The sequence below is a fragment of the Schistocerca cancellata genome, chromosome 7 (assembly GCF_023864275.1).
Source record: "Schistocerca cancellata isolate TAMUIC-IGC-003103 chromosome 7, iqSchCanc2.1, whole genome shotgun sequence".
Classification (NCBI taxonomy): Eukaryota; Metazoa; Arthropoda; class Insecta; order Orthoptera; family Acrididae; genus Schistocerca; species Schistocerca cancellata.
The window spans coordinates 273,583,280-273,604,770 of NC_064632.1; the positions used below are offsets into that span (position 1 = coordinate 273,583,280).

At 43.5% G+C, this 21,491-nt stretch overlaps 1 protein-coding gene across 1 annotated transcript in view; it reads left to right on the forward strand.

The window, feature by feature from the left end:
- The window catches only part of LOC126092730 (lipase 3-like), a 326,223-nt gene extending 322,566 nt beyond the window's left edge, over positions 1–3,657 (forward strand). Inside the window, exon 8 of the mRNA XM_049908455.1 lies at positions 1,833–3,657. Coding sequence (XP_049764412.1) covers positions 1,833–2,000 — 168 coding nt within the window. The 3' untranslated portion in view covers positions 2,001–3,657. The remainder of the gene's footprint in view (positions 1–1,832) is intronic.
- The last annotated feature ends 17,834 nt before the right edge of the window (positions 3,658–21,491 follow it).

A 21,491-nucleotide genomic window follows, 5' to 3' on the forward strand; every position in this document is an offset into this window, starting at 1 on the left:
TAAGTGTTAGTTTCTATTCTTTTCGTTATATTTAATGATCTATGTGATGTTCCCACTCCTATGTGATGATTTAGTCTCTGCATGACGCGTGAGTTTGACATGTACACTATGTTAACGAAAGTATCCGGACACCTGACTGAAAATGACTTTCAAGTTCGTAGCGACCTCCATCGGTAATGCTGGAATTCAATATGGTGTAGACCCACCCTTGGCCCTGATGACAGCTTCCAGTCTCGCAGACATACGTTCAATCACGTGCTGGAAAGTTTCTTGGGGAATGACAGCCCATTCTTCCCGGAGTGCTGCACTGATGGGTATCGACGTCGGTCGGTGAGGCCCCCCCCTCGAAGTCGGCGTTCCAAAACAGACCAAAGGTGTTCTATAGGGTTCAGGTCAGGACTCTCTGCAGACCAATCCTTTACAGGGATGTTATTGTCGTGTAACCACTCCGCCACAGGCCGTGCATTATGAACAGGTGCTCGATCGTCATCCCCGAATTTGCTCTTCAGCAGGGGGAAGGAAGAAGGTGTTTAAAATATCAGTGTAGGCCTGTGCTGTTATAGTGCCACGAAAAATAACAAGGGGTGCAGTCCCCCCCCCCCTCCATGAAAAAGCCGGCCGAAGTGGCCGTGCGGTTAAAGGCGCTGCAGCCTGGAACCGCAAGACCGCTACGGTCGCAGGTTCGAATCCTGCCTCGGGCATGGATGTTTGTGATGTCCTTAGGTTAGTTAGGTTTAACTAGTTCTAAGTTCTAGGGGACTAATGACCTCAGAAGTTGAGTCCCATAGTGCTCAGAACCATTTGAACCATTTTGAACCCTCCATGAAAAACATGGCCACACCGTAACACCACTGCCTGCGAATTTTACTGATGGCACTACATACGCTGCAAGATGACGTTCACCGGGAATTTCTCCGTACCCACACCCTGCCATCGGATCGCCACATTGTGTATCATGATTCGTCACTCCACGCAACGTTTCTCCACTGTTCAGTCGTCCAATGTTTACGCTCCTTACACTGAGCGAGGTGTCGTTTGGCATTTACGCGTGATGTGTGGCTTATGAGCAGCATCTCGACCATGAAATCCAAGTTTTCTCAGCTCCCGCCTGTCATAGTACTTGCAGTGGATCCTGTTGCAATTTGGAATTCTTGTGTGATGGTATGCATATATGTCTACCTATTACACATTACGACCCTCTTCACCTGTCAGCGGTCTGTGTCAGTCAACAGACGAGGTCTGCCTGTAGGTTTATGTGCTGTACGTGTCCCTTCACATTTCCACTTCACAATCACATCGGAAGCAGTGGATCAAGGGATGTTTAGGAGTGTGGAAATCTCGCATACAGACGTATGACACAAGTGACACCCTATCACCTGACCACGTTCGAAGTCCGTGAGTTCCCGGGAGCTCCCCATTCTGCTCTCTCACAAAGTCTAAATGACTACTGAGGTCGCTGATTTGGAGTCCCTGGCAGTAGGTGGCAGCACAATGCACTTAATTGAAAAAAGTATGTTTTTGTAGGTGTCCGGATACTTTTGATCACATAGTGTATGTTTCCGAGTTTTTAGTTTTTGCTGTTACGTTGTCATTAGGTTACAAGTATTTCTGATGAAAATGGGTTTACATCCGTCGAAACCGTACAAGGCTACTTGCATTCATTTACTAATTTTTTTACACACCTCTACCGAGTTTGGTTAAAATTACGGTTTACTGAGCTAAGCTGGAACATACGTACACAATCACAGACACATTTACACAGATACACCTGTTTTTATATATGTATGTTTTCGATCAGTATTTCTCTTAACTGCTCTTTTCCCTGTTCACAGGATATGCGATGGTTGGCGAGTCGGCTTCCGAAGCTGATGGGCAGCTACCTGATACCAACAAAGTCGTTCAGCCACCTCAGCTTCCTCTGGTCCACAGATGTCGTCGATGCCCTCTACGACCCGCTGATCAACTTCCTTAATTACGTCCTCGACCATAACTGCTGCTGATGTCACCGCACTAACGCCCCGTTATAGGGCACTCCATTTCCCCTCAAGGGGAGCCAGTGTTGCTGAATGAAATCTCATCTACGAACCTAACGATCGCGCGCAATGTATTGGTTTACTTTGTACGTCTAGAGATGAATGTTTAAAGAAACATCTTCCAATGAATGTCAGCAAGCCTATTACAGGAATGCGTGTTTATTTTCAAAAATGAACAGCACCGTCCTTTATTTCGTTTTCTTTTCTTTTTTCTGTTTTGTATTTTTGAATCTTTCTAGAAGTTTCTGTAAATTCAGCTGTTTCTGCTTTCCCGTGAACTCATATTTATTGCTGCACAAAAAATATTGATTGTTGTTACTGCACTAAGTAGAGGAAGCACTAGAAGCAAATTATTTACAAAAATTCCTAGTCTGTTTTCCTAGATATTTACTCATATTTAGGTATTTCTTGCTGTGGAAGTTCGCATTCAGTCCAACAAAGAATCGTCAGCATAACTGTGTTGCACGAGTCACAGTGAAGCAAGCAACGACAGAACAGAGTAGAGACTGGTTCATACTTCTGCAAATGGACAGTCTCCTGGGAATATGCGACAGTTTAACAGGTATCCGTTTTCTGAAGAAAATATAATGATGCGGGTCCTGTTCCAACGTAGTGTGATTTCTGCGAATCTTGATCTCATTAACGTGTTTGGTAATCAGACCTTCAAATTACTGAATTTCACCCTTTCGTGTGTCTAAACCGTCTCATATTATTAATAATTTTGTGGCATCGACTATTGAAGACATATGTAATGTCATAGTGAGGAAGGGGGACAGAAATTGTTTAATTTCATTGTTTATTTCTAGAAATTAAATGTAATCAGCTTTCCCCGAACGGTAACATAACTCGAGGCTGATTGTTACTTCCAGTTTAGTAATTTGTAATGGATCGTAGAAGTTAGAGACCTAAAATTTAGGTACCTGGATTGAAGAATCCGTGGAACAATGACGTTAACACCACTGATTTTGTTGCAAACTATGCACAGAATCAAAAACTAAGATCGTGTAACAACGTATATACCGTGTACCAGTGTACAAAGTAAGAAAAATCTACTGTCTATTAACGCGTTAAATGTAGCTAGCCGTGTGTTTGGAGCCAAGTTATTCGTAGATTAATCTGAGGGCATATTATAAAGCAATATTATTCATCAGTTCGGTTAGTTTAAGTACGATACAAACCAAAGATTGTAAAACAATGGTATCAGCGAAGGATGGAGGGATGAGTTACCAATCCTGATAAACAAACCAAATACGACTATATCAGCTGAAAAGCGCTGTAGGTCTAAACGAATAATGAGGAGGAAACTTTCCCCTACTACAGTCACTGCTAAGATATTGTGCAAAATTTTGTAGAAGGATCGGATGTATTGTATCGATGCTCAGTGACATCGACTTGTGAGCTGGAAAAAAAAAAAAATGCATGCGCTGCGGTATACATTGAGTCGAATGGACAATCGAGCACACGTATTTGTTTAATAAACGGAAGTCACTTCCGCATTTTTGTCAGAATGCTGTTGGATTCAGTGTCATTGATCTCACTCATGCTACTTACACGCGTATCCAAAGCATCCTCACAATATAAATTAAGAACTATATTATTCAGCATATGTTATTTGTTGTTTAATACTGCGATGTATAGTAAATTATTTTCTATGAAAATAAACACTTTTATAAAAATTTTGTTCCTTTATTTGATTTTTGGGGCCTATAGCCTCATTCTCAGGTGTACATGTTACCCTTTGTCACTAAACAACATCAAAGTAGAAGGAAGGGACCCGAGCTTTGTTGACGAAACGACAATATCCACCAAGAGATTCAGTGCGTTTGGCGAGTAACGCCGAGTAATGATGTTTTTAATGATAAAAAGCAACATGTACACCTGAGAATGCGGCTATAGGCTATGATACTGGTCGTGTCTAATTAAAGAGTTGTATGCACCTGTAAGCGGTGTTCTTTTTGCAATATGTGTTACCACAGCAGCGGATGGCTCAAAAATGGCTCTGTGCACTATGGGACTTAACTTCTAAGGTCATCAGTCCCCTAGAACTTAGAACTACTTAAACCTAACTAACCTAAGGACATCACACACATCCATGCCCGAGGCAGAATTCGAACCTGCGACCGTAGCGGTCACGCGGTTCCAGACTGTAGCGCCTTTAACCGCTTGGCCACACCGGCCGGCAGCAGCGGATGCCCAGAACACAGAGTTGTTTGTAATAGTTACGAAAGTAATACTATCATACTTCACAAAATGTATTTTTCAACATGATAGACCTGGATGTTTGTGCTGATCTTTCTAGCTCTTTATTACAAATACATTTCGTGGCTCGATCCGAATCGCGAGATACAATTGGTTGAAATTGGATCACCAGCAACAATACTAGGTAGTAAAAATTTAGATATCCTAATACAAAAGGGAAGAATTGGCTACAGGCAATGTAGACAAATTGGACTCTTCTACGTAAGCTTGACTATTTCACTGTAGCTGGAGCTTCCATTACATCATTTTAATTTTCTCAGAAAGATGCTGAAGTTCGGTTGATTTATCTCCAGAACTATACATAGACTCCTTCCAAGTGTTCTGTTGTGTTGATTTATAACGCAGAATAGCTGCGAGGTGCTGTGACACAAAAAATATTCCAGGCGCCTGGAGTTGCGTTTAAATCAAATCTCTATTAACAGTCGTGGAGACCCCTTCTCCGAAATGATTTTTTTCCTTTAATGAGTTTCGATTCCCCCCGAAAGGGGTGGGGTGGCAGCAGCTTAGCGCCCCGCTTTTCAGCCTACAGATTTTTTTTAATGAAGATAATAAATAATAAAAGCAGGCGATAAAATCGGTGACTTAAATGGTAAAATGGCGGAAAATATGGAACTTAAAACATAAAACAAAGGGTTGGCGATACTAATAAAATACACAGGAAGCAGAGAGGTAAAATAACAGACAGACAATTTGAAAAAAAAAAAACACGGCGACAATCTGGTTTCTTATAATGTTACTTAAAATCCGTCTTGATTGCAAAATTTTTTTTTATTATTCATATGACCGGTTTCGGTTCATTCAGAACCATCTTCAGATCTGTAAAAATAATTACGCTAATTTACTATTTCACGAAAGCAAATCTTTTTCATCCTATCTAATCAACAACAAATGTACCAGAACGTACCTGATATTTCAGTTACAGGAGTAACCCGTCCAAATCCAGCACCTTTCACATGCTACGTCACATAAGATTGGTTGGCAAAGTGCACGTCATTTATATTAAATATAACACTATTACCGACAGGTGGCGTCTGGTACATTTGTTACATTCCATTTGCACATACTGTATTCAGTAGATCTTTTTTATATTAAAAAAATTTTAATTAAAATATGTAGATGTCAAAGCTAAAATCTGTACTTGTCAGGATTAAAAAACAGTAAAATAATCGTTTTTATACGATCTAAAAGGCATAGGGCGATTTATATATCTATGGTGCTGGTGTGAACTTGTTTTCTTCTACGGTCTGCTTCCGTGGTTCCCGCCACTTTGGTGTTGTGCCGCGGTCCGCTCAGTCGTCTGCTGTCCATCGGCGCGGGCAAGAGGGCCGCACAGGAGGGCCCTGTCAACGACGCCAGGCGTTGCACGCGTCTTCCGGCTTCTCCACCGCGCACCGTATCTCATCCCTCGGCCTGGATCTCCATACGCAACAGTTGTCATCTTAGTAGGTCGTCATAAATGTTAAAATAGGCGTTATGATTGAATTCGCTTTGTTCGTTGAGGATTAAATCAGGATCTTTATTTTTGTGGGTGTATATTTCGATCTCTTCTAAAATGTTAAGAAACCGTCCCTTGTGAGCTCTATGCAGGATGTCTAAGTTGTTTTCAATATTCGTGACTGAGTGCTTTGTCGCAGCCATATGCGCCCCAAAAGCTGTTTTGTTTTGAGAGTAGGTGTGCTCCCTGAATCTGGTTTCAAAGTTCCTACCAGTTTGCCCTATATATTGTTTACAGCAGTCATTACATTTGATTTTATATACACCTGAATCCTGAAATTTATTCCTACTATTACATATTCTATGCCGGAGCTTCAATTTTAACGTGTTATTTGTTCGGAACCCTATTTTAACGTCGGATTTACGAAAGCATCTTTCAATTTTGTCTGCAATTCTTCCATTGTAAGTGAGAGCTACATATTTTTTCTTGTTGTTCCTCTTAACTGCTACTTGACTTCCTTCTGTTTGTTCCATTTGCCTCTTTTTTATCTTCCTATAAATATTCATCACCTGCTTACACGTATATCCGTTCGCTACGGCCACTTGTTTTAAAATACTTAACTCCTTTTCTACTTCGTGTTGGCTTAGTGGCAATCTTAGTAGCCTGTATACCATCGAAGTAAAATATGCCCATTTGTATCGCGGTGGGTGACAAGAGCGCTCATTGATAATTAGATCTGTACACGTAGGTTTTCTGAATATGCTAAATTCATGCTTCCCATTTTTCTTTATTAGTGTTAAATCTAAGTAATCTATACGGTTGTTTTCTTCAAATTCCATGGTGAATCTAATTTTCGGGTGTTGAGAGCTCATTTTTTGTGCTAAGTTTTCGATATCATTTTTATCTCCTTTGTATAATAAAATGGAGTCGTCCACATATCTTCTGTAATATACAATTTTCTCAGCGATATTAGGATTTTCATCAAAGAATTTGTTTTCTAAATGATTTACAAAAATGTCAGCCAGCGTCCCAGCTAAACTGTTCCCCATTGCCAGCCCGTCTTTCTGTTGATAAATTTTACCATTGAAAGTAAAGTAATTGAACGACAGGACTTGTTCCAACATTTCCACTAGTTCAATCACTTCCCCCAGTGCCAATTTACCATGAGTGAGGAGATTGTTCTTAATGATCTCAATCGTTTCTTTTACGGGAATGTTTGTGTACAGATTGGTGACATCCAATGAAGCTAGTGACGCATTCTGAGGTATAAGTACGTCTTTAATTTGTTCGGCAAATTCGTAGCTGTTGCTAATGTTGAAAGTCTGACGATATGTATATGCCGCCTTCAATCTGTTATTTAGCTCTTTATTTAATTTATAACTTGGGCTGCTAGTGTTATTAACGATTGGGCGAATCGATTTTTCAACTTTATGGAGCTTTATTTGTGATCGTAATTCGGGTATTCGTGGATTCATTACTTTCAGTTTAAACTTTTCCTCCTCTGTGAATAGAAACACACTGTTATCTATTTGTTTCCTTATTTCTGTTTGAAATTTCTTGGTTGGATCTTTCTTGACTTCTACTATTCCGTTTTCCATAAAGAATTTTTCAGTTTTCTCTATATAGTCTGTATCGTGTATTAAAACCATAGTGCCGCCCTTATCTGCCTTTGTGATGATAGCCTTACGTGATTCTAACTTCTTATTCAAGCCCTTAAGAGTTAGTAGTTCGTTTCTGTTCTTGTGAGCAGAGTGCATTTCATCTATAATCGACTTCTTTACTATAATTGCCGTGTTTGTCTGTTCGTATCTATTCATATTTGCGATATCACATGCAATTTTCACTTCTGCGACAGTCTTTTTTATTGTATTTGAGTTAATTGCGGGATTTAGGTTATATTGCAGCCCTTTATTTAAAAGATTCTGCTCATCTTTTGTTAATTCTATCTCAGTTAAGTTCACGACCCTCTCACAAAAAGTATGCAACTTTTTATATGCCGTTTCGTTATCAGTATTAAAATCTACACCTAGGTTAGAAAACAAATTCTTTGATGAAAATCCTAATATCGCTGAGAAAATTGTATATTACAGAAGATATGTGGACGACTCCATTTTATTATACAAAGGAGATAAAAATGATATCGAAAACTTAGCACAAAAAATGAGCTCTCAACACCCGAAAATTAGATTCACCATGGAATTTGAAGAAAACAACCGTATAGATTACTTAGATTTAACACTAATAAAGAAAAATGGGAAGCATGAATTTAGCATATTCAGAAAACCTACGTGTACAGATCTAATTATCAATGAGCGCTCTTGTCACCCACCGCGATACAAATGGGCATATTTTACTTCGATGGTATACAGGCTACTAAGATTGCCACTAAGCCAACACGAAGTAGAAAAGGAGTTAAGTATTTTAAAACAAGTGGCCGTAGCGAACGGATATACGTGTAAGCAGGTGATGAATATTTATAGGAAGATAAAAAAGAGGCAAATGGAACAAACAGAAGGAAGTCAAGTAGCAGTTAAGAGGAACAACAAGAAAAAATATGTAGCTCTCACTTACAATGGAAGAATTGCAGACAAAATTGAAAGATGCTTTCGTAAATCCGACGTTAAAATAGGGTTCCGAACAAATAACACGTTAAAATTGAAGCTCCGGCATAGAATATGTAATAGTAGGAATGAATTTCAGGATTCAGGTGTATATAAAATCAAATGTAATGACTGCTGTAAACAATATATAGGGCAAACTGGTAGGAACTTTGAAACCAGATTCAGGGAGCACACCTACTCTCAAAACAAAACAGCTTTTGGGGCGCATATGGCTGCGACAAAGCACTCAGTCACGAATATTGAAAACAACTTAGACATCCTGCATAGAGCTCACAAGGGACGGTTTCTTAACATTTTAGAAGAGATCGAAATATACACCCACAAAAATAAAGATCCTGATTTAATCCTCAACGAACAAAGCGAATTCAATCATAACGCCTATTTTAACATTTATGACGACCTACTAAGATGACAACTGTTGCGTATGGAGATCCAGGCCGAGGGATGAGATACGGTGCGCGGTGGAGAAGCCGGAAGACGCGTGCAACGCCTGGCGTCGTTGACAGGGCCCTCCTGTGCGGCCCTCTTGCCCGCGCCGATGGACAGCAGACGACTGAGCGGACCGCGGCACAACACCAAAGTGGCGGGAACCACGGAAGCAGACCGTAGAAGAAAACAAGTTCACACCAGCACCATAGATATATAAATCGCCCTATGCCTTTTAGATCGTATAAAAACGATAATTTTACTGTTTTTTAATCCTGACAAGTACAGATTTTAGCTTTGACATCTACATATTTTAATTAAATTTTTTTTAATATAAAAAAGATCTACTGAATACAGTATGTGCAAATGGAATGTAACAAATGTACCAGACGCCACCTGTCGGTAATAGTGTTATATTTAATATAAATGACGTGCACTTTGCCAACCAATCTTATGTGACGTAGCATGTGAAAGGTGCTGGATTTGGACGGGTTACTCCTGTAACTGAAATATCAGGTACGTTCTGGTACATTTGATGTTGATTAGATAGGATGAAAAAGATTTGCTTTCGTGAAATAGTAAATTAGCGTAATTATTTTTACAGATCTGAAGATGGTTCTGAATGAACCGAAACCGGTCATATGAATAATAAAAAAAAATTTTGCAATCAAGACGTTTTTAAGTAACATTATAAAATCACTGATTGCGGTTATCCCGTAAGACATTATGTCTGTTTTTGCAAAATCTGGTTTCTGTTTGCAAGAGATATAAAAATCACACCCTGCGACAGCATGATTTCTGTTCGCTACACCCTGCAAGGACGCACAACACTGAACACTCACTTAAAACACCGCACAAAAAAGTTGGCACAAATATGACACACCACAGCCGAGGGCAGATGGGAACCTGGACAGACGATGGGAAAGAAAAGATGGAAGGAGAGGAAAAACTAAGTGGGTTGGGAGGGGGAAGGAGCCGACAGAGAACGAGGACTCATAAGGGGGGAGGAGGTCTGTGTGGACGCGAGAGGGTGTGGGGAAAGGGGGAAAGGCAGAGGAGGGGCATGCAAAAGGACTCGGGGGCGGGGGGGATCCCAAAATGAGGAAATTTCTGAATAAAATAGTGCTCTCCAGATTTCTAAACTCGCAGCTGAGATCGTAAGTCTATCCATGGAATTTTAGCGGCTTTTGTTGCCCTCTCACTCAGGTGTGTAGGATGCACATCCCAGTGAAAAGAAAACAGGAAGGGCGTTCAGTAAGTAATGCAGCAAATTTCTCTTGTCTGCCAGTTCTGGTTGAAAAAAAAATGATTAATTTGTTGTGGAACATGGTGTAATATTCCCGCTTCAGCCACTATAGATCCATTAAGTTCCGATAGGCGGCGGCGCTGTGCGTAGCCTTTAAAATGGCGTCTGTGACCAAGGTGCGTTCCAAGCAAAGAGCTGTCAATGGGATCCTTTCGGCGTAAAACAAGAGCATTGCAGATACTTGACACACACAGTAGTTACGGTCACTACAAGCCACACTACAAGTTGGGAAAAGGGGCCGAATTTCTAGTAGTTTACTGTAGAGTTCAGATTTTCACAAATGTTTTATTCGTATCTTACAGAAATTAGCAGTACGGCAATAAACAGCCTAATAAACCGCGCCGCTAACGCCAATCAAAGTAATTTATAGCAATACAACAATTTTAAAAAATTTAAAGCACATTAGTAAACAGGCTACTAAAGTAAATACAGAACTTTGTTAATAAGGTACGGTGAGGTATTGAAGCTACCAACACCGCCATTAAAGGAAATTTAACAGGTCTCAGAAAACACACGATTAATGGCAATAAACGGAATTTACAAACTTGGAGGAATTTTAAAAAATTTTAAACAAAAGTGTCCTGGAATATCATTAGAACGTAACAGATATGACGGACCCGTGTAATGCGGCCACAAATCACCCACTCAGGGATGCTCAGGCTAGACAGAATACTGACCAATTTAAATACGCCCGTAAACACAATTGCCACTCTCAGGCTGGTCACTGCACCGACTTTTAGCCAGCGAAAACTTGTTATAAGATGGCTTAACTTGTTGACAGAATTAGAGCTAACCTCGTGCAAGGAAACATTACACCACACAGTACTGAATGAGCGACCACATGATCAACAAATAAGAAGCATGAATTTACTCATAACCCACCACAGAATAGCGAAACAATTAAACTCCCAAAACTACACCTCCCTTCGGGCAGTAACGAGACGAGGAGGAAAGATCACTGCCTTCAATTACACCGGGGCCAGGGACTGGAAACCCGGTTGCCAGAGACCACAAGGCAGAAGCGACGCTGGTTGCACAAAATTATTACTTAATGATTAAACCTTCCACGAACTTAACTTGCAGTTATGCTCGAACAGGCAGTACACGAACTCCGATGGCAAGGATCCACACATCCGACAGCGCACGCGTCGCCAGCGTACCCAACACGCCACGGTCACGTGACAACACGCTCTGTCACCGGTGTTCACGTCTTCTCTACTACGTTGACGGGTAGTGACCGCTCCTTCATGTTAGGTGTCTCCTTTTAAACTCCAGTGTTGAAACGGAGGATTTAAGGAAGCTTGTTAACGCCCCACCAAGGCGAAATGAACAGCAAATACCAGTGGGACGATTCTGTTTACAACCACCATGCGGGGAGCTCTTCCATCAACTCGACCCACTCGTTACACAAAACCGACATACATCACGAGGCGACTCGGTACAACCGACCACGCCTGCTTCGCGCTGGAGAGCCACACTGCCCTCCCGTATCCACCACACTCTCTGCGTGCAACCTCCTTACTTCCACACCACCACACGAGGTTGCAACCGGTCAAAGATCTCACTTCCTCCATAGCAGTTTCCCGGAATCAAAAACGCAGATATAGATAGCAGAGGGAAAAGACAACCAAGCAGCCACTTAAGGACAGACAACATATCAAACAAACATGTCAGGGGAAGAATAGGAAAACCAATGCAATCTAAACACAAGGTGTAGCACGAGTCGACACACGGCTCAGTACTGACAGGCGCTTGCAAAATTTCTGCGGAGACATGGCAGCCAACAAAAGTTCGGTGAATCGTTGCTCGAGGCACCTGTCGTCGTTGCACGGCTGTGACTCCTGCAATATTAGGACGTGCAGACATTCTCATTCGAGGTAATAGATCGCAATGCGAGACCTCGCTGCACAACTGCATGACACACTCGTGCACCAATTGAGGTACTGAAAGGTGTGAGCCTGCAGAGTTCCTCGCCGCCTGTGCAGAATTGCTTGCTCGTTAAGAGACTGATCGTGACAATTTGCTGTCGAATATTATCACAGGCGATGAAACAGGAGTTCATCACTTCGAACCAGAAATAAAACGCAATCCATGAAATGGCGCCACACCACCTCTCCTTCGAAGAAAATGTTCAAAGCCGCACCGTCAGCCGTTAAAGCCAGGGCGGCAGTCTTCTGCTACTCTGAAGGGGTTATTCTGTTTGTTGTCCTCCCTCGTGGTGCAACGATCAGTTCTGAAGTGTAGTGTGCTACCGTCAGAAAACTGACGAAACGGCTTCAGCATGTTCCTCGCCACAAAAATGCGAACGATCTTCTCCTTCTCCGTGAGAACTCAAGGCCTCACCCAAGTCTTCGTAGCCGCGAGAAGCTCAAAAAACTTCGTTCGACTATTCTTCCCCATCCACCCTCTGGCCCGGATCAAATGGGTCAAATGCCTCTGACTTAACATCTGAGGCTCAAATGGCTCTGATCACTATGGGACTCAACTGCTGAGGTCATTAGTCCCCTAGAACTTAGAACTAGCTAAACCTAACTAACCTTAGGATATCACACACATCCATGCCCGAGGCAGGTTTCGAACCTGCGACCGTAGTGGTTTCGCGGTTCCAAACTGAAGCGCCTAGAACCGCTCGGCCACATCGGCCAGCCTGCAGCCCGGATCTCGCACCTTCCGTTTGGCCCAATGAAGGATGCACTACGCGGGAGGCAGTGCGTGGATTATAGGACGTTTATTGTGTAACCTCCCCACACGTTACCGGAACATCTAAACTCACAACACAAAAGATATACTTCACCATGGAGATTGGTGAAAAATAAATTAACTTCTTTGACCTCAACATGGATATATAGATATCACTGCAAATGCACATAGTTTCAAAATTTACAGAAAACCCACCACAACAGACAGTGTAATGCCCTCATGTTTACAACACCCAATATCACACAAACCTGTTGCATTCCATTCCATGTTTCATCGTCTTAAATGCCAAAACAAAATTTTCAAATAGAATTAGTCACTATTAAATGTATTGCAAAAATAATGGCTATATCCCTGAATTAATTGACAAAATTCTACGTATAAAAACGAAGAAGAAAAATGTTTTCGTATGTGTATGCCCCATCAGCAGCAACAGTCATATCTAAATCCAACTGGTGGACTGTCTCATATTTAGGAAAGCTATCTGACAAATTAGCTAAAACCCCCAAATCATGCAATTACAAAACTTCATTTTAAGTAAGAGGCACCACAGGCCATATCCTACTCAACAGCAAGGAAAAAAAACAGATTTATTAAGTAACATTGGTGTTTAGTGACTCACTTGCAATGACTATAATAAACTCTATATGGGTCAGACAGGCAGGGCCATAATAACTAGGCTGATTGTACACAAACGCTCCTGGAGATTGCACAAGTCAGACTCCACCGTTGCTGAAGGTGTACCATAGGAAGGACGAATACCAAATTCACACAGAATTTCTGCATGCAGCCAACATAGGAAGAAAGCTAAGCCTATTAGAAGCATTATGAACAGACATTTAGCTCAAAATCGTCATCTGGTTTTAAATGATCATTACAGCTGAGCACATCTCCATTTTTAAGCTTCAGATGACGATATCAATCAGCTACATACCCACAAATTACTACTCAAAATTAAAAGGTAACGTAATTTCCTATTCTTTACCCCACAAACTTAAACAATATAACGTGTAATGTGTCCGTGGCACGACACAAATGACCAGTACTCAAATTAACAGTGTCCCGGAAAAAAATTTAAAAAAAATCCATTTAACATGTAATACTGTTAATTTTAATTATTTGTTATACTTAATATTTCCCGCTGTATAATGTGTAATTTCAACATTAAGAAACATGTTTGGTGCATAACACTCTATCAAACTGATTGTATCTTCGCCTATAATGTCTTGTTACCTCAGAACTAGTGTCCCTTCCAGACGCTTGTCAGTTCTTTCCTGGATGTGGCCTAATAAGCCGGAAACTAGTTCGAAATAAAAATCAGCAGAACAGAAATAGTGCACTTGTTATTCAACCTTAAATATGGAACTGTTGTGCCAAGAGGTAACGGAAATATCCATAAATTAAAACAAATAGTGACTTCTTTCGAATTTAAATCTCTACTCAAATGTATTGTTCTCAGACGTATATTTACAGCGCCTGACAAGAAAAGTGAGACACCCAGAAGACATGGCGGGATATGAGTGTAACTTGATACAATGAAACAACATCAGTGGATGTATATACCATATTTCTCATGAACCTCACTTGTCGAAGCTGTTGACAACAGTTTAACACTGAGCTTTAAAAATAAGCTGAGCTTTAAAAACTTGTTAAGCTTGAATTATGAAATGGAAAACCGTTGGATGTGGTCTACATGTACAAACAAACATATGATAAAACTTTCAGAATTGGATGATTTATACAAGAGAAATTGCTTTACATACTAAGCAAGTCAATAACACGTCGGTCCATCTCTGGACCTTACGCATTGGCTTGGCATTGATTGATAGAATGTGGGATGTTCTTCTGAATGATATCGTGCTACATGTCCAATTAGCGCGTTAGACTGTCAAAATCCGGAGATGGCTGGAGGACCCTACCCATAATGCTCCAGACGTTCTCAGTTGAGGAGAGACCCGGCGACCTTGCTGGTCGAGGCAGTGTTTGGCAAGCACGAAGAGAAGCAGTGGAAACTCTCGCCGTGTGCGGACGGGCATTATCTTGCTGAAATTTAAGCCCAGGATGGCAAACAGAAAGGGGCGTAGAATATCGTCGACACCGCTGTGTTGTAAGGGTGCCGCGGATCACAACCGAAGGGGTCCTGCTATGAAAAGAAATGCCACCCCAGACCATCATTCATGGCTGGCGGGCCGGGTGGTGCGCGACAGTCAGGATGGTATCCAGCCGTGCTGTAGCTCGCGTTGGTGCTGTTTGTATGTTTCCGCCCTCTGCTGGAGGCGAGACGGTGTCGTCTAGTTGGCATGGTTGCGGTTGTTTGTCTTCTTCTCGTGTTGACTGGCGCCACTCGGTTTTGTAAGCGTTCCTTGTCCGCTAGTGGCAGCAGCGGCGGCTATCGATATGTAGTAACTGTTGCCCTGTTTTCGGAGTGACATCGTTGTATTGTCGGGTCGCGTGAGTGGGCCAGTTCAGTTGGGGACTCAGGAGGAGCCAGGTCCGCGCAGTGCGACGCATGGACTGCCGGGTGGAAGGGCTGTGGTCACGAGGGTGCACGACCTCCACGTAAACCGGACCCAGCAAGCTTTAAGATGAGTGCATTTCAATCCAAGTAGAGCGGAGTCAGTCACCCGTGTGGGCCCTGTAGTACGTATGCGATGATGTGACAGGTTATCATCGCGCCGTCATGTGCAGTTTGGTGGATCTGCGTACCGCTTAGTACTTGAAGACCCTACTGTGTTAAAAGCACTTGGCTCAGTGATTAGACAGTGTGGTTACTCAACAGTGAATTAATGAAGCAGTGAAGAGAATCGTTTCATTCTGCCAACCGTCGTCAGAGTTGTCACAGTGAGTTCAGTGTGCGTTTGTGTGCCTAATGAAGTTTATGTCACTCATTTGGTACTTGGTTTTGGCTCGCTTCGCGATTGTTTCCGCAATGACGTGTTTTTGCTGATTCTGGTTGGTTACATTTCGGTTGTGCCTCGCACACAAATCCAGTGGTGTTTTAGTTACTGTTAGTTTGTCTGGTGTTCGTCTGGATCAGTTGTATGTTTTTTTAATTAACTTCTGCTATTGTATTGGCTGCTTTACAGCAGGTTTCAAAATGTTTTTTATATTACTGCCGTTCCTGGGGTGTAAGGCCTTCAGCCGTGATTGTGGTCATTTGCTCTGTAAAGGTTTGGTATTTGTATTTTAGCAGTAAGTCTTAAAACCTTATTTACTGGCATTCCTGGCGTCTGATACCTTCTGCTGTGTTTGTGGCCACTTGCCAGTTGTAAATTGCAGCGAGTTCTTAAACGATCTTAATTTATTGCCTTTCTTGGCGTGTAAGCCCTTCAGCCGTGATCACAGCGACTTGTTTTTCTTTAAACATTATCTGTATCTGTATTTTATGGTGATTGCCACACTACTGGCCGTTAAAATTGCTACACCACGAAGATGACATGCTACAGAAGTGAAATTTAGCCGACAGGAACAAGATGCTGTGGTATGCAAAAAAAAAAAAAAAAAAAAAAAAAAAAAAAAAAAAAAAAAAAATGGTTCAGATGGCTCTGTGGTCATCAGCCCCCTAGAACTTAGAACTACTTAAACCTAACTAACCTAAGGACATCACACACATCCATGCCCAAGGCAGGATTCGAACCTGCGACCGTAGCAGCCACGCGGTTCCGGACTGCGCGCCTAGAACCGCTAGACCACCGCGGCCGGCTGTGATATGCAAATGATTAGCTTTTCACAGTATTCACAAATGGTTGGCGCCGGTGGCGACACCTACAACGTGCTGACATGAGGGAAGTTTCCAACCGATTTCTCATACACAAATAGCAGTTGACCGGCGTTGCCTGGTGAAACGTTGTTGTGATGCCTCATGTAAGGAGGAGAAATGCGTACCATCACATTTCCGACTTTGACAAAGGTCGGATTGCAGTTTATCGTATCGCGACATTGCTGCTCGCGTTGGTCGAGATCCAATGACTATTAGCAGAATAGGGAATCGGTGAGATAAGGAGGGTAATACGGAACGCCGTGCTGGATCCCAACGGCCTCGTATCACTAGGAGTCGAGATGACAGCCATCTTATCCGCATGACTGTAGCGGATCGTGCAGCCACGTCTCGATCCCTGAGTCAATAGATGGAGACGTTTGCAAGACAACAACCATCTGCACGAACAGTTCGACGACGTTTGCAGCAGCATGGACTATCAGCTCGGAGACGAATGGCAAAACGTCATTTTTTTCGGATGAATCCAGGTTCTGTTTACAGCATCATGATAGTCGCATCCGTGTTTGGTGACATCGCGGTGAACGCACATTGGACGCGCGTATTCGTCATCGCCATACTGGCGTATCACCCAGCGTGATGGTGTGTTGTGGCATTGGTTACACGTCTCGGTCACCGCATTGACGGCACTTTGAGCAGTGGATGTTACATTTCAGATGTATTACGACCCGCGGCTCTACCCTTCATTCGCTCCCTGCGAATCCCTACATTTCAGCAGGATAATGCACGACCGCATGTTGCAGGTCCTGCTCGGGCCTTTCTGGATACCGAAAATGTTCGACTGCTGCCCTGGCCAGCATATTCTCCAGATCTCTCACCAACTGAAAACGTCTGGTCAATGGTGGCCGAGCAACTGGCTCGTCACAATACGTGATGAACTGTGGTACCATGTTGAAGCTGCATGGGCAGCTGTACCTGTATACGCCATCCAAGCTCTGTTTGACTCAATGCCCAGGCGTATCAAGGCCGTTATTACGGTCAGAGGTGGTTGATCTGGGTTCTGATATCTCAGGATCTATGCACGCAAATTGCGTGAAAATGTAATCACACGTCAGTTCTAGTATACTATATTTGTCCCATGATTACCATTTAATGATCTGCATTTCTTCTTGGTGTAGCAATTTTAATGACCAGTAGTGTATATTGTAACGCACTGAAAACACTATTATTTACACAGTTGTTTATTCCTTAATTAATAACGTGTGGAATTTTTTAAATTTATTGTTGAGTCTGGAATTACTATTTTAAAAATAAATGTGTGTAGCTGTAAAAGGCAACCAATAATTACTGATTACGGCCCCGTCCACATTAGTAACCGAATCCTGCCTTGCCTTGACAACCAGGTGTCACGGGGGTTTCCAGACCCGTCTTCGGCCTTGACTGTCATTGATTGGAGTAGAATTGTCTTCAGTGATACTCCAGCTTCGAATTGCAATTATTTGTTTGAGTGTACATGCACGTAATACTCCACTGTGTACAGCCCCATAAGGATAGTTCGTGGTGCGTCGGTTCTTTGTCTTAGAGTGTATTTATTGGGTCTGTTTGTAAGTTGTGAAGGCCCAACAAGAAGAGTAACGGACCCAGTGCCGAACCTTGGGGCGGGACCCCTGGTGCTACATCTGTCCTTAGTTGTGGGGTCGTAGCGCCATTCGCCATTACGCGCTGTTAGCGGGTCGTAAGGTAGGCCGCCCCCCTGGCGAGCAGGTGTCGGGCTCCCGGCGGAGTCCGCACCGCGACATCCTCCTGGAGCGGCGTGTGGCGGCGGCCGCAGCTGGCGGCGCCGGATGCGCGCGTGCCGAGGCGCACACACGTGGCCGCCGGCCAGCCGGAAGCCGCGGCCAGACCTCCGGCGGCACCTGGACCGCCCGCCTCCCCCGCCGCCCCGCCTCCCGCCGTAACCCGAGAGGCGGCGCCGCGACCGCCAGCTGCCCCCTGCAGCCACATCTGCACGCAGCCAGCAGCCAGCCGCCTCCGCCGCTGCCGTCTGCGGCACATCCTGCCCAGCCGGCCGGCGCCCGCGCCTCCTCTGCGCCCCGACTACCCAGCAGCATGGTAGCACACAGTTAACCTACAGTCGAATCAACAGTGTATAAAGGGACGCTGGTACTTCACAGCGCTCGTGGTGTGTTATAAAAATACACTACTGGCCATTAAAATTGCTACACCACGAAGATGACGTGCTACAGACGCGAAATTTAACCGACAGGAAGAAGATGCTGTGACATGCAAATGATCAACTTTTCAGAGCGTTCACACAAGGTTGGTGCCGGTGGCGACACCTACAACGTGCTACATCAGGAAACTTTCCAACTGATTTCTCATACACAAACGGCAGTTGACCGGCGTTCCCTAGTGAAATGTTGTTGTGATGCCTCGTGTAAGGAGGAGAAATGCGTATCATCACGTTTCCGACTTTGATAAAGGTCAAATTGTAGCCTATCGCGATTGCGGTTTATCGTATCGCGACATCACTGCTCGCGTTAGTCGAGATCCAATGACTGTTAGCAGAATAGGGAATCCGTAGGTTCATGAGGGTAATACGGAACGCCGTGCTGGATCCCAACGGCTTCGTATCACTAGTAGTCGAGATGAGAGGCATCTTATCCGCATGGCTATAACGGATCGTCCAGCCACGTCTCGATCCCTGAGTCAACAGATGGGGACGTTTCCAAGACAACAACCATCTGCACAACAGTTCGACGATGTTTGCAGCAGCATGGACTATCCGCTCGGAAACCATGGCTGTGGTTTCCCTTGACGCTGCGTCACAGACAGGAGTGCCTGCGATGGTGTGTGTACTCAACGCCGAACCTGAGTGCATGAATGGCAAAACGTCATTTTTTTTTTTCAGATGAATCCAGGTTCTGTTTGCAGCATCATGACGGTAGCATCCGCGTTTGGCGACATCGCGGTGAACGCACATTGGAAACGTGTATTCGTCCTCGCCATACTGGCGTATCACCCGGCTTGATGGTTTGGGGTGCCATTGATTACACGTCTCTGTCACCTCTTGTTCGCATTGACGGCACTTTGAAGAGTGTCCGTTACTTTTCAGATGTGTTACGACCCGTGACTCTACCCTTCACTCGATCTCTGCGAAACCCTACATTTCAGCATGATAATGCACGACCGCATGTTGCAGGTCCTGTACAGGCCTTTCTGGATACATAAAATGTTCGACTGCTGACCTGGCCAGCAGATTCTCCAGATCTCTCACCAATTCTAAACGTTTGGTCAATGGTGGCTGAGCAACTGACTCGTCACAATACGCCAATCACTACTCATGATGAGCTGTGGTATCGTGTTGAAGATGCATGGGCAGCTGTACCTGTACCTGTACACGCCATCCAAGCTCTGTTTGACTCCATGCCCAGGCGTACCAAGGCCGTTATTACAGCCAGAGGTGGTTGTTCAGGGTACTGATTTCTCAGGGTCTATGTACCCAAATTGCGTGAAAGTGTAATACATGTCGGTTGTAGTGTAATGTATTTGTCCAATGAATACCCGTTTATCATGTGCGTTTCTTCTTCGTGTAGCAGTTTTAATGGCCAGAAGTGTATGATTGTATCATGATGCTCATATAAAAACACTATCCTCTTTGCCCTTGGTGGCTCAGATGGATAGAGCGTCTGCCATATAAGGAGAAGATCCCGGGTTCGAGTCCCGGTCAGGGAAAACATTTTCAGCTGTCCCCATTGACGTATATCAACAACACTTGTCAGCAGTAAGGGTTTCGATATAATTATCATATCATTGTAGAGAAGCTGCACGGCCATCAATGGTATCTATTCTTTCGCAATCAGATACCAACTTCGTACAGTTAAAGGCTACCTGGCCATTCACCTTCTTCTGTGTGAAGGCGCACGCTTAGCCTGAAGTCTTGATTGCGTCATTATGCTCATATACAAATAGAGATCTAATATACTGAAGCACCAAAGAAACTGGTATAGGCATGTACATTCAAATACAGAGATATGTAAACGGTGATGCAACCCAGTTACTGTCTGGCTAAGTTGTTAGATGGTTACTGCTGCTACAATGGCAGGTTATCAGGATTTAAGTGAGTTTGAAGACGGTGTTACAGTCGGCGCACGAGCGACGGTACACAGCATCTCCGAGGTAGCAGTGAAGTGGGGATTTTCCCGTACGATCACTTCACGAGTGTACCGCGAATATAAGGAATCCGGTAAAACATCAAATCTCCGACATCACTGCGGCCGGAAAAAGATATTGCAAGACTGTTGATGACTGTGAAAACATTTTATCTTCTCGGACGAGTGTCGCTTCAAATTGTATGGAGTGGATAGACATGTACAGGTATGGAGACAACCTCATGAATCCATGGACGCTGTATTTCGGCAGGAAATTGTTCAAGCTGGTGTGGGGTGTGTGCAGTAGGAGTGATGTGGGACCCCTGACACGTCTGGATACGACTCTGACAGGGGACACGTACGTAAGCATCCTGTTTGATCACGTGTATCCATTCATGTCCATTGTGCATTCCAAAGGACGTGGGCAATTCCAGCATGACAATGCGACACTCCTCACGTCCAGAGTTGTTACAGAGTGGCTCCAGGAACACTCTTTTGAATTTAAACACTTCCGCTGGGCACAAACTCCCCAGACATTAACATTATTGAGCATATCTGGGATGCCTTGCAACGTGTTGTTCATAAGAGATCTCCACCTGTCTTACATTTACGGATTTATGGACATCCCTGTACGATTCATGGTGTCAGTTCCCTCCAGCGCTACTTCAGACATTAGTCGAGTCCATGCCACGTTGTGTTACGGCGCTTCTGCGTTTTCGTGGGGGTCCTACACGATATTAGGCAGGTGTACCAGTTTCTTTGGCTGTTGTGTGTATATACCTTGCGAAAGTATAAGATTATTTGATGCAGACTGTTTAGCTATTCTTCTAACCTTAAATATATATGAA